Consider the following 13539-nt stretch of genomic DNA (forward strand, 5'->3'; position numbering starts at 1 on the left):
GCCGTTAATTACGTACGGCACACAGATACCGATGGAGCAATTTCCTCTTCACTTTTTGATCTTCGGAATTTTTAATGAGAGCGGTGGGGGCACATTTGCGCTGAGTCAACAGATGTTTTTTTTTTTTCATTTTCTTTGGTAAAGTAGTTTTTGATTTCGATGTTCTTTTTTTTTTTTTGTCTCTTCTCTTCCTTATCTGGAGTGCGGCGAGACTTTCTGGCGGCCACTAGCGTGATTGACTAAACGTACCCGCATTCTCTCCTCCTTAATAGAGTGTAGTCAACGTAGAGAGAGAAAAAAACAAGAAAGAAATGGACGAATTGGATTTTCTTTTAAAGAAAAAAAAATAGAACCTGTTTTTTTGTTTGTTTGTTTATTATTATGCTTAGATTTATGTGATGAACACGCCGTTCTTGGCGACTTATCCTGTGGCATCCTCTTATTTGTTCGCTTGTAGTAATCACATTTTTCATCAATTGGCAAAGGATTTTCTTTTTCTTTTTTTTTTTACAAACATCCCGCTTCTCTAACGGTTAATTTAAAATTCGAGGGTTGGGCACATTCGGTGTTTGTTTGGAACGAGGCACATGATCAGGAAAAAAATGTCGGAACGAAACGAGGCCAACTCCCCGATTTAATTGGGTCAATATGTAGGAGAGTGGTCGGTGGCTCTGATCCAATGTTTTTTTAGATTTCCGACCACTATCCGAAATCCATGTCATGAGAATCTGTTTTAAGTGCTTTATTTAATTTTTTTTTTTCCTTCAACTTAATTTTTTTTTTTTTTTTTTTTTTAGACGACCGGTCTTCTTTTTACGAACGCATTTCTGATTCACTGCCTATTTTTTTAAATATTTGGGCAACGCCCCAGGCCCAAATGATAATGTCGTTTTTCAATAATGTCAAAACGTGGTGGGTAGATGAATAGCCAAACAAACAAAAAATGTTCTCCTTTTGACAACAAATTGAAAAAAAAAACTGGTTGACTTTTTTTTTTTTTCATTTTATTCGGATTAGAATTTGCATTTGATCAGCGCCTGGATCACATGCATGATCCTTATATGTTGCTTAACGTCAGAATTTTGTGAGAGCCTGTTTTTGAATCGAGACCGAGGAAAGAACAATCTGGACTTTAGTGAGGGTCGAACTAGACGGATCGATGGGGGGGACGTGACATGAGATGACTAGGGCGGGAGAAAAAAAAATCAATGTCCCTCACCTAATCAAAATCGTGTGTAGCGAAAAAGAAGAAAACAAAAATAATTGAAACAAGCTGTGAGCCACTCCCAGTCCAGGATATCCAGGCGGCAAAACAGTTCTGAATTTTAAAAAAATTTTCGTGTCTTTTATTAAATTTTGTTTTTCTCACACGAACGTTGTATTATTTGCATAAAGTGAGTAAGCGATTCTGTTCCGCCGGATGACGACAATAGGGGGCAGGGCTTTTTCTACCGACTTTTGCTTCCACTATTTCCGAATGGAAATCAACACGATTTCTAGTCACGAGCAGAATGAACATGTTTCCCATGAATTTCTTAACATTTTTCTTATTTCTTTTTTTTTCTTTCAAGAAAGAAGCCATTGAGCAATAACGCATGGCCAGCGTTTATTGGTCGTTAAATTTGTTACGTTCACAACCGTAAATCTAAAATGACCGCTGGTCTTTTAATTGTTATTGCTTTTGATTTCGGTATCTCGATCTTCCGATTTGTGCAGCCATCTAGTGTCTAATATGTGAAGTGTTTCACGCTCCACTCACGCGTTCCTTTTCGTCTGCTTCTCACGATCATATTGCTGCTTGATTTGCCATCTATCGGACGTTGATAGTATCATTTGACTATGCCATAAAACTTTTTTTTGGTGGGGGGAGACCCTCAAATGCAATAACTCTTTTCAAACGCGGCAGGGAAAAAGAAAAAAAACGACAGCAACAATTTGGAGGTGATGAGAAATAATCTTCATTTTCACGTTTCCCAAAGGCCTGCTCCGACCGATAGCATCGAAAAAGCAATTCTATTGTTTCTATCCGTGTTCTATCGGCTCATTCATAAAGAGAAAACGCTCAGACAGGGTTAAGATAAGCTATGTAGCATAACCTACAAACTCTCAATCCCGCGAGGGGAGACGGGGTTATGTGTTTCTTTCCCAGCGTGACAGAAGGCAACAACAACAAGTTCAGGGGGCCTAGGGAAAACACGAATATTCGTGCGCTTCTAAAAACCCTATCGATCAATCGTCTCCTAATTGCCTGTCGGCCATTGCTGCGCTCTCTCAATCAGCAAAGAGTTAACGAGAGGAGTGAAAATTAACATTCTCTCAATGTCTCTGCTACCATCTTCTACTGCCTCCAAATTTCCTTCCCAATCTCTCCACCCTTTTTTTTTTTTTTATCTCGATTGCCTCGACATATTTACCGCGTTGATTTAAAAAAATAAATAAATAACAGAGTTAAAGGCAAATTTGGTTGAAAAGAACCAGCCTTTTGAGCCCACACTTTTTTCTTTTTTTTTTTTTTTAAATCTTCTCAGCACAAACAGATGATAACCACGTTTTTGTTGGAAACAGTTGAATGCATTTATTCAGACAATCTAAGAGGAAATATCTAGATAAAATTCTCTGTTCCAAATTGCCTCTATTTATTTTGACTTTGGATTAAAATTCTAAATTAGACTTTTTTTTTTTTTTTTTCTTTCTTCATTTAGCCTTCGATATTCGGGACGGTGGCTTCAGAACTGACGCCCAAAGATGGATCCTCCCGCAAGGTAAGAGCAAATTACGGCTAAAATATATTATTAAAAATCAAAAAAAGGGACGGTCTTTGCGGCCAAGTTGATTTACAAAACGTCCTCCGACTGTCCTGTTTGGTATTCATGACATTTCTATAAAACATTCGGTGGACGGAGAAATCGAAAACAAAACAGACGAGCTAGAAATGAGAGAAAAAAAGGGGAAATTCCGACCACCATCGGCCATTAAAAGAAGCTGCAAATGGTCGAAAGTATTTCTTTGAAAGAAAGCGAAAGGCAAACTACTTAAAATAGCGTAAGATTGGACAAACAAAAGCTTAAAAAAACGAGAGTGGTTTATTTCTTTTTTCCCCTCCGTCCTGGCACACGAAAAAGGAGATTCAATAATAAAAATAATGGGGGAATTGCTGATCAAAGAAAGGGAAGCGACTAGAGATGCCAAGATATGAAGCCAAAAAGAACAAAAAATCCGAATGGCTTTAGGAAATCGATCGATGGCTCCCATTATTATAGGATCGGTTGAGACTCTATAAAAGCTATTAAGTTGTTGCCGAACCCACAAAACAAACAAAAAAACTGTCTGTATATTTTCAGTTGCTCAAAAACCCAGAAGGTTTTCACATTGTTGCATTTGTCCTCCTTTTATTTTTTATTCTTTCGTTTCGTTTTTTTTTTTACGATATTTGATGATGAGGGGCCCCGTTCCGATGAAGGTTGAATTCTCCCTCCTCATTCAAAACGTTTCAATCACATCACGTCAAAAGAGTTGGATAAGAATCGCCAGACATTGCGATTGGTGTGTGTGTGTGAACAGCAAATACTTTTATTTAGGTTTCTTCGAAAAGAAAAAGTCCCGCATCCATGTGCGATGTCAGCAAACCTATTGTGTGTATCATTCGAATTTTTTTTCCCACCCCCTCCTCCTCCTCCTCTCGCTTGTCTGTCGGCTGGGCGATTGGATTTCGGTGATGGATGGTTCGTGAAGAAGCATCGCCAAGTCACGCTCCTTTTCAGTTACGTCCTAGCGGACTCGCGTACGTTCCTCATCCCCCCATGTGCAACACACGAAAATCCATTTCCTCTTGAAGGCCTACCGATGCAACTGACTGGGCCTTTTTTTTCCTTCTTTTCTTTCCCTTTCCCTCGTCTTTTATTTTCTATTCGATGGTTGCGGGATGAATATACAATAACGGTTTTTCACCCACAAATCGAAAAGAAAAAAAAAATCCTTCTATACACCGTAGATGCTGTGCGTACCGTGTATCTAATCCGTCTTTTGCCTTTTCTTTTTTTTTATAACTACCCCGCAGTTTAGAACACGGTCCGTCACTAGTAGAGAAATTTCCATTAGAATTATTTGATTTTATGGATTTTTTCTCTATTGGGATTTATTTTTTTTTTCTGTCTTCTTCGTTTTTATTCATATGATTAAATTCAGATTTATCTGCTAGTAGTTTGTAGCTGTCCGGTTTTACACAAGAAAAAAATGTGTTTGGTTGAATAGGAAAGAAAATCCCGATTTTTCACGGTCCCTTGCTCACGCCCTCTTATTCGTCACACTTGGGATTTTCTTTATTTTATTCATTGAAAGAGAAGTGAAGAAACGCATTTTTTTTTATAGTTGTCTTTCGAGGTAGGCGGCGATGATTGAGGGGAATAACAATCAAATTGTTATCCAAATTGTTCAATTTTTGCTTGATCAACACTTGTTCAAATTCTCGCCTCGAAGCTTTTTTCTGATTATGGATCGATTGATTTGATGAATGAAATCAATGGTAAACGCCCATTCGTTTTGTTCCTCATTTCTTTTTTTTTAAGCAAAAGGGAAAAAGGCCCATTTTTCCTTTTTTAATTAAAAAAAATTGTTGCTTAAAATAATCTCGCCGTGTGAAGCGCAATAATTAGCAGCGGTGCTCCTCCTCTTTCGTTCCGTGAGAGCGTCAAAATGCTAATCGATCGACTAGTGGTCGTAATGGGTATTCTCTTTTTCATCTCGAGCCGACATGTTTAAAAGAATAACCATTCGAAAAGGGGGGTGGGGTGGGGGAGAATATTGGAATGGAAATCAAATAAAAAATTATACGGGCTAAACCGTTATTGAATGTCATTATGCAAAACGCCATAGTACGTGTAAAGGTGATGGTGGTGGTGGGTCTGGTGTTGAAGAAGACGAAGAAAAAATAAAATGATTTCAGGTCATCAGGGCGTCATTTTCACTTGGGCGTGTTTTGTTCCTTAAAAAAAAAAATTACAAAAATCATCGCGTTCGCTCTCCCAAAAGGTCACACACACACACACACGTAAAAAATAAAAAGCCCTTCTCAAGTTAAGCTGTTTAAAAAGTGATGACGCGCTTGAGCTCTTTCTCTTTCGACTTTGTGAGTTTGTGGACGTGTATCGGCTTTCTCCCCGTGCGTTCCAAGTCTCGTATTCATTTTTGAGCTGGAAAATTTTAAAATGAAAAAAAAAAAAAATAAAATAAAAGTTTCTCTTGACGCAAAACAAGATGAAATAACAAAGTTGACTGTGTGTGTGTGTGCATAGGCTAAACTCGCAGCGAAACACGAAACCTTCACTGAGGGTTTGGTGTTTTTCTGCCTGTCCATACGTACACACCGATGGATTCTTTTTTAGTTTTTCGTTGTTGTTGAACCATAAAGCCTTGCGTGTGTCTACCTGATCGCTCCGCCCGGTATTTTGGTGTGGCCCGATAGACCCAAAGGAAATCCACCTAGAGAGACCTCAGTCGTGTCCTATCCGTTCACCCGACCGGTTGCGTTTGTTTTTTTTACCACTCGCGCACACACACACACATTTTGATCCTTTTATTTATTTTTTGCAACGTTACAATGTCAGTTTTGGTAGACGCCCCAGTTCTCTTTGCTGCTTTTCATACACTACGTATTCCGCCTACTACACGGCTGTAGTCATCATCAAGTGTTTCTTCTTTGATTTTTGTTTGTCTTGTCCTGTTACTTTTCGTGTGTCCGTGTCGAGGACATTGTGAGGTGTAACGGAAGTGTCCAGGAACTATTTCAAAAAGAAAAAAACCAAGTCCCGGTCATTTTCTTCTTCTCACGTTGTTTGGTTGCAGGGCATTTGGTGTTGCCTTACTTAAACGAAATTAAACAAAATTACACACACACACACACAATGTTGCTGCATTCCGATCCTCGATGCGTCATTTGCCAGCGTTTCAGCGGCGCCAACCGTCAGTGGTTCATCAAGCAGAGGGTATATATATTTCCTTCAAGTCCAGTCGCACCTATTTTTCCCTATCTTTTGCTAAGCTACTTACTTTCTCGTTTCACGTTCAGTTCTATCACTGTCACCTTCGTCTAATTCAATAAGGTCTGCAAACGTATACGGCATATCATCGTCCCTAGGAGGAGGTTTATTATATTCGCCTCCACCCGTCACCTTTTTTTCTTCTTCTTCTTCTATAGTTTATTTTCATACTGTGGAAAAAGAGAGAGAGAGAGAGAACATTGTGTCTATCTGTCTTGTATTATGTCCGTTGTTAAGAGCGATGAAGCGGAACGCGCATTGTGTTTGGCGGGGTAGGCATTCAGCCGACAGTTCCGCTTCATTTGCATTCGAATCGTAAGATTCTTTTTTTTTTTTTTTTTTTTTTTTCAAAGTGTACCGCGAAGATTGAGTATTAAGAAACTGATTTATATCGACAGTTTATTCAACCAGTTGTTCATTTATTTATTTTTTTCTTTCCAATTACCGACCCAGAAAAAAAAAAAAATTATTTTTGGGTTGTGGGAGGAGTTACGATTGTCGATGCACAACGGTTGGGAAAGACGTCAGAGTCGAAAATACAATAGGACACCAGGAATGCTATCGATATGCGAGTTTGATTTTTTTTTTTTTTTTTTTTTTGAGAAAAACGAAACCGCCAAAACATAACCGAAAAATCCTTGCGCCCCATTCTCACATTTCAATGCCGCCACATTTTTATATATTTCTCTTTTACCTGTCACGTGCGTACTGCAATCGGCCCAGCGAGTCACCTGGAGGGGGGAGAGCTTAGATGGTGACGAATCGTTTCTTCTTCTTCTTTCCTTGAAATTGCGGAAAAATATTTAAAAGAAAAAAAAAAAAAAGCCCCAAACGCGCACTCCGGAAGTTTCTTATTATCCGTAACGATATCCAGCGATTTCTCGCGCTCCACATACACACATCCCCCCCGTCTCACCCCCCCCCCTCTTTTGTGGAAAAGATGTGAAATCTGTCACAAAAGAAAAAAGTCAAAAACTCGCATGTGGATGACATTCTTTGAATATTCCGGTTGCAGACAAAAACTTGCGAGTGAGAAAGAAAGAAAAAAGATCATAATGATGTTATCTCTCGTCCAACGGCTCAGCGTGAGTTCATCCGCACAACATTTATTTGTTTTTTTTTTTCAGAAAAAAGTTTAGAAAAGAAAAAGAATTTCAAATGAGTTTCCTGTAAAACACGAACGTTTCCCCACCGTCCGTTCCAGAAAAGCAGGAGCAGCAAAAGAAGCATCCCAACATGTCTTTTCGTTTCGTACTCGTTTCAAGTCGTTTGCTGTCAAGTCATGACATGGATTGGTATTTCTTCTTTTCTTTTTGTTTTTTTTATCTTCTGTGATGCCATCGAGAAGTGGAGAACATTTTGACCTCGATCCCATCAAACACTGTAGACGAAAGAGAGAGAGAGAGACTCCGTCTATAGAAAAGCGAATGCCGACATCACGCTATATAACGTGGTAGACGTGCCAATGGCGTACAAACGCGAGTAGATGGAAGTTGAGGAATGCTTTTAGAAGAAGAAGAAGAAAAAAAGGTTTTTTATTAGAATCTACACTTTTGATTGGGTCTACACGAAGCGCTGCTCTTTATTATGTTAAGAGTTGGGAAGAGAAAGACGTCAAAGATGAGAGCGATGGAGCTCTGATGGAGCTATCCAATTCGATATCGCATTTATGGGCTAAACATGTGGACTGTGTGCGTGTGTAATGAAATCGAAACCAAATTGCGATCAAATGATTGGAGCTCTATAAAGAAGCGGGCGGATGGCTGTCAAGTCACTCGCCACGAAAGAGAAACAACAACAACAACAAAATGCGCTGTTTATTTTATTTCGTTTTATGGGTCGTTATTTTCTGGTTGGCATACATTTTCGGCCAAGGATTTTCTTTTTTGTAACAAAAGAATTGGCCCTTTTCTGTTTTGATTATTTATTCATCGAATTGGTTTGAGAGAAAGAAAAAAAAACAAATAATAATTCTAGGTACCTTGGACTGCATTTCGGTTTTGTGGTGTCTCGGCAAACGCGGGCGAAATGAAAATATAAAAATCTCTTAGGTAACACGTCGTCAGTCATTGGGACGTCCATCAGCGATCACGCACGGACCTTGAAGAATGTTTTCTTTTCCATTCTATTTGACGGCTCGTGATTATTTTCGTTTCGCTTCGAAGGCCTCCTTTCATACTAATATCCATCTATCGGCTTATCTTTTAATATGTAGATTTCTTTTGATTATGATTAGAGTTTATTTCCTGATACGCGCACGCAAGGGGGAGGACACCCCCCACAAAAACATAACAAATGCAAAAGAGAAATGGCAAAAAATTATTTCGCTTTTAAAAAGTTTCTTCCGTGGCGTTTTGTCTTTCTCATTTTCTCACGATTCTAAACAACAACAACTAGAAAATTTGTCTGCGTCGTTGTTGTTATTGTTCATCGTTGCTTTTTAAAAAGGGGAGTTTAAAAAAATGAAAAAAAAGAAAAAGAAACTTTTTTTTTGTGTCTTTTTGCGGTGTCCCGCGGGAGCGGCCGTGACCTGTACCTACGGCGACCTTTAAAAAAAAAGTCGCGCGCAAATCCCACCCCCTTAAGAACCATTTCCTCTTCTATTGCGGTAAAAAGCTGGTCGTTTCCTTACAAACACACACACACACACACACACGCACGCAAATCGTCTTTAACTTTTGCCGAACGGATGATGTTCGTGATTGACGATTTCGTTCTTCTTTTTTTTTACGACCAGAGTTTCCTTCACATTTCGAATCGGATTTGAAACAACAACAACAAACTCTCCTCTTGTCTCGTCATATCGTAGTTCAGTTCAGGGGTTGAATTTTTGTTGATTTTTGTGACCCCCAGTCGGTGACCCGACGCATCCGTACCTCCCAAAGTTACATCCGCCCTATAAAAGCCTATGCAGACACGTGATCTATTCATTTATTATACTTTTTTTTTTGTTTTACAGCCCACGCATTGTTTCATTTTTTTTTTTTTTCAATATCATAATAGACAACAAACATCGAACCTTTTTTTTTTCTTTTACACGCATGTCCGCCCAGGGTTTCACGTTGTTTTCACGACCTTGAACGAGGGAGGGCGAATGCTTCGACGCGCCTCACGTGGATATTGCGTACGCCACCGTGTCGTTCTGATAGTTGCGACGCACGCCATCGTAACATGTGGCGTATGCCCACCCCTTTGTGCATGTGCGCGCTTAGTTTATTTTGTCTGCCCTTCGTGACTTTTTTTTTTTTTCTTTTCGGCCATCTAGGACAACTAACAGGGGAATGCAATCAATTTCAGGGCCTGATGGATAAATCAAATCGAATTTTTCCTTCCCCCTTTTTTCTATTTTTATCTTTCAAAAGTAAGAAAAAAAATGTTTAGAGGAATTCAGAGTTGAGCCTATTGTTGTTTTTAAAACGTTGTTCGTGTTCGCGTGAGTCCCGTGATCTTCCATTTATCGCCGGTTCGTTTTTTTTTTTTTAGATTTTTTTTTTTATTCTATCGATATTTTGTTGTAACGTCGGGGGCGGCTCTGGCGGGGAGGAGGAAGATGTTGATGATGATTATGATCTAGGATATGTATACTAGCTCCAGACTTGATTACAGCAGTTTCCTTCGTTTGTTGTTGTGGAAATGAGGCAGGCAAGGTCGTAACGGTTGGCGCCCGAGTTAAAATTCATGCAAACGACCGAAACATCCTCCTCCCTTTTTTTTTATTTTTTAAGGTCCCACCTACACCAGGACTCAGGAGGAACTCGTTTACAGCTGCAGATCTTTTTTGTTGTTGTTGTTGTTGTCTGCATGCCGAGTTTTGACCGAGTTAATTAATAGCAATTTTCAATTTTCTTTTGTCTCTTAATTCTCCGTTTCTCGCCGTAACGATCCGGTCGTTTTACTCAGCAACGGCGGGGGCTCAAATGAGCGTCGCGTAGCAAAACGGTACCTCTCTGATGGAGGGGGGTTCACTGTTGGTTATGTGCTACGCTGAGAAAGGCCCCAAAAAGACCCAATCGAATCGCCCGATTTACGGTTTAAACAACAGCAAAAATATAGCGAAACAAAATGCTGAAAAGAATGAAACACAAATGAGGGGTGGGGCTCTTGCGGACTTGCCTTGCAGAATGGGAATGTATGTATTTGCTACGCACCCGTACAGATGGCTGGCAAAAGAAGATGAAAAAAACAAAAAATGTGTTGTAGCCATTTTGAAATAAATAAACTCTTTTTTGACGTCATCTGGAACAGATGGAATGGATAAACAAACACGGCGATCGAGGTGAATTTCGAAAATTCCCGCTTCATATTTTTTTAAGAAAAAAAGGTCAGCACGTGCGCCTGATTTTGTTCATGCGTTATTCCGTGTCCAGACACTGAAACAAAAGAGAATTCCCGTTTTGATTGTTCTTGATTTTTTTTTTTTATTATTCAATGGGGCTGAATACCCGTTTGCATCTAACACACATTTTAGTTCTTTGTAAAAAGAAAGAAAAAAATCGTTATAGAAATTGCTGTCGAGCTCTTTTGTTTCCTTTTTGTTGTTTAAAATTCGAAATTCTCGTCGTTCCTTTGCATCAAACGGGACGATGGAGGGCCGGCAAAAAGTTCTTTGAAACGCGGTCGTCCGTTTACTAACCTCTCCCGTTCCTTAACTTTTTTTTTTTTTTATTAGTTTTTTTGTTCCTTTTCTCTTTGTTTTATTTTTTTATTATTACCAATGAGTCCAACGAGCAAAGGGAATGTTAACAGTAGAACCGTAATGAGGACTAGCGGGACTTGCCCCATAAGTTTGTCGGTTAAATTTCGAGGGAAACGTAAAGAAACAAAATAATTTTGTTTTAGTTATTTCCTCCACAAAAAAAGAAATTCTCTTCAAAAATGAAAGAAAAAAACAAACTTGAATTCCAGCTTATATAAACATCCAAACAAAGTGAGAGCATACAAAAAAAAAATATATCCGGATGTATTCTGATGAGCCAAGTCATTTGCCACCTTCCTTGTTCTTGTTTTCTTGTTTTCTTTTTTTTTTTTTTGCCCCTCTTCTTCTCCGTAATGTACAAACAATCCTCCCTCTCCACTCACGTTTCATTTGCCATTTTTTCTTTCTAAAGTCATTAGTCTGGGGAGAAAGAAAAGGACGCCCTGTGACGTCTTTCCTCTTGTGTCTCTTCGTAGTCGATCCTCCTTCCGTTCTTGTTTAGCCCGCGCATGTGCCGTGGATGAACCTTAAAACATTTCTTTTTGTAGACATTTTTGTGTGTGTGTGTGTGTGTGCACCCCTGTATCCCTCTCATCTCTCCCCGATCTCCCTTTGGAGGGTTTACTGTGCGTGGGGTGGGAAAGGATACAAGACTTCCGACTCTTCCGACTCGGCAGCAAACTTGTTCCAGACATTGCTCAGTTCACGAACCAAGGCCAACTCTGGCGCGCTTCCTCTCTCGTGTGGTGAATGTGTTCTGTGTTTGTTTGTTTGTTTCGTTTTTCGGGCAACCGTGAAAGAAAAAAGAAGAAGAAAAAAAAAAAAAACAAAAAAAGTTTTGAGCTACTCTGTTTTTCGTTGACTCACGCGGCACTATCTTTTTGTTTGTTTGAAACAATATATAGCTACTCCCGAGAAAAAGGGGGGGGGGGTACGAAAAGAAGAACGTCATTCGTCGTCGTTCGCTAACTACCCCACCGCTAACTTTTGTTTGTTTTGATTTTTTTGTTGTTTTCTTGTTCAACTTTTCGAGTGTCAAGTTGAAAGACCGAAAGACGAGAATCCCAATTGTGTGTTTTTCTTAATTACAATTTTCACGTATTTTTTTTTTTATCGGACCGTTGCGTGAATCGTAAGGTGTGTCTGTTTGGTTCGGTGGAACTTGCGTGGGTTTATTAATCCACCATGGCAGTGTATTACTACGCTAAAAAGATACGTCAGTCGAGCATCAGTGGTAATGTCATCATTCCACCGGTCTCATCTTCCAGTGCTCCGTCGAAGACGAACTCGACTCCCTCAGCCCTTTCAGCTGTTCCATCAGTCATCGCCAAGGTTCCCTTCCGTTTTCTGAAAGACTTGTCGTAAAGCCCGCATGCCAATCCTTCCTTATAAGGGGATTTCACTTGAAACGTCAGTCTGAAAAACAAATGAAATCCTTAGCATCCAGAATCTTGACAGCCAAAAATGAAATTGCTGCGATTCTTGTACGACGTCTGCGCCATGAAGAGCGTCGCTGACCGTTAAGGCGTTAGGGGAAACTACTAGAGTCCGAACGTGTCGGCACATTCTGGGCGGAGCGGAGGGCGTGGTTGAAGCCCAATCGATAAAGGACGATATCACTGGCATTGTACAGCACTTGTACGAGGATATTGCGTTTGAAAAAAACGGGGAAAATCTACGGCGGGCATGCATCTATGCCTACGAAACTGGATGATTCGATTGCTTTCGGATTATGGCCAGATATAAATATCTTAAGACGCTACAATGTTGAGAGGATGCTTTTGACACTGGTGTGTTGAGACGGTTTATATGTGACGCAGCCATCTTTGGATGGAACTCTCCTCTCTTCACTAGTTTACGAGTGGGTGGAGGGAACAGGCTTCCCCTCTACTCAAACGGAAGAAGAAAAAAGGAGACTCAACGATCAATACCTTAGACTCTTGACTATTTTGTGTCCTCTCTCTTTCTCTCTCTCTCTCTCTTTCTCTGTTTGTGTCGTTATTTTTGGAAGGCCCTTTTTTATTTTTATGATAACTGACTTTGCGGTAGAATAGACACGACTGTTGAGAGTAGAATCCATTGTGAAAACGAGGGACCGATAGGAAAGTTACAATAACCCCGGGTTCTCTGCGCTCTCTCCCGAATAAAAAACTAAATTCCCGTTCGATTGCTGATGAAACTCATAGTACAACGCAAACCAATCAAATAAAAAATGTCGCTCTTTGGTGGATAATCGAATCCCAAAGTTCGTTGGCCTTTAAATAAAGAAAATTATTTAACTTTTGACATAGGGGTATGTCATTATATCCCGGCTGTGCTACGCATAATATTGATCACCTGCTTTCACTACCCTTCTCTCTTCCCTAGCGAGTATTTGAAAGATACGGTGTATCACCGTTTGGCTAGCAATGACTCGCCCCCTCCCTTAAAAAAAAAAGTGTCAAGGATTTTAAATGTTTTCTTTTAAGCTTCTAGGATTATTCTTCTCATTTCAAAGCTACAAGGGTGGGGGGATATATATCGACCTTGTCTGCATTTCCAAGGGTTTTAAATAATCGTTTTGGCCAACGTCCTTATGGGTATATATATTTAGATATCCGTGTGTCTTTTTATTTTTTTCTGGAATAAAATAGTGTGAAGTGGAGGATCGACTGTGTCGGATGACTTAAAAAATTGTTTTTCTCCTGTTCCTGCGTATTGAACTGTGTGTAGGTCTCCTAAAACTACTTTTGTGTGTGTGTGTGGTTGTTGACTTGGAAATTACGACCTGAGATTATCACTAGACTCAACTGTTCTTTTGACCCCCTT

General features: G+C 39.7%; 1 protein-coding gene across 7 annotated transcripts in view; it reads left to right on the plus strand.

Annotated features, from left to right (window-relative positions):
- LOC116929400 (ras-GEF domain-containing family member 1B) overlaps positions 1–13539 on the plus strand; it is a 50707-nt gene that overhangs the window by 33516 nt on the left and 3652 nt on the right. For 5 of the 7 annotated variants that reach the window (XM_032936613.2, XM_032936614.2, XM_045178500.1 and 2 more), the window contains one exon: positions 2703–2762. In XM_032936613.2, coding sequence (XP_032792504.2) covers positions 2703–2762 — 60 coding nt within the window. Of the gene's footprint in view, positions 1–2702; positions 2763–5481; positions 5982–11173; positions 12064–13539 lie in introns of those variants that run through there. The other 2 variants (XM_045178503.1, XM_045178502.1) reach the window with 2 other exon arrangements.

Source organism: Daphnia magna, linkage group LG8, assembly GCF_020631705.1.
Source record: "Daphnia magna isolate NIES linkage group LG8, ASM2063170v1.1, whole genome shotgun sequence".
NCBI lineage: Eukaryota > Metazoa > Arthropoda > Branchiopoda > Diplostraca > Daphniidae > Daphnia > Daphnia magna.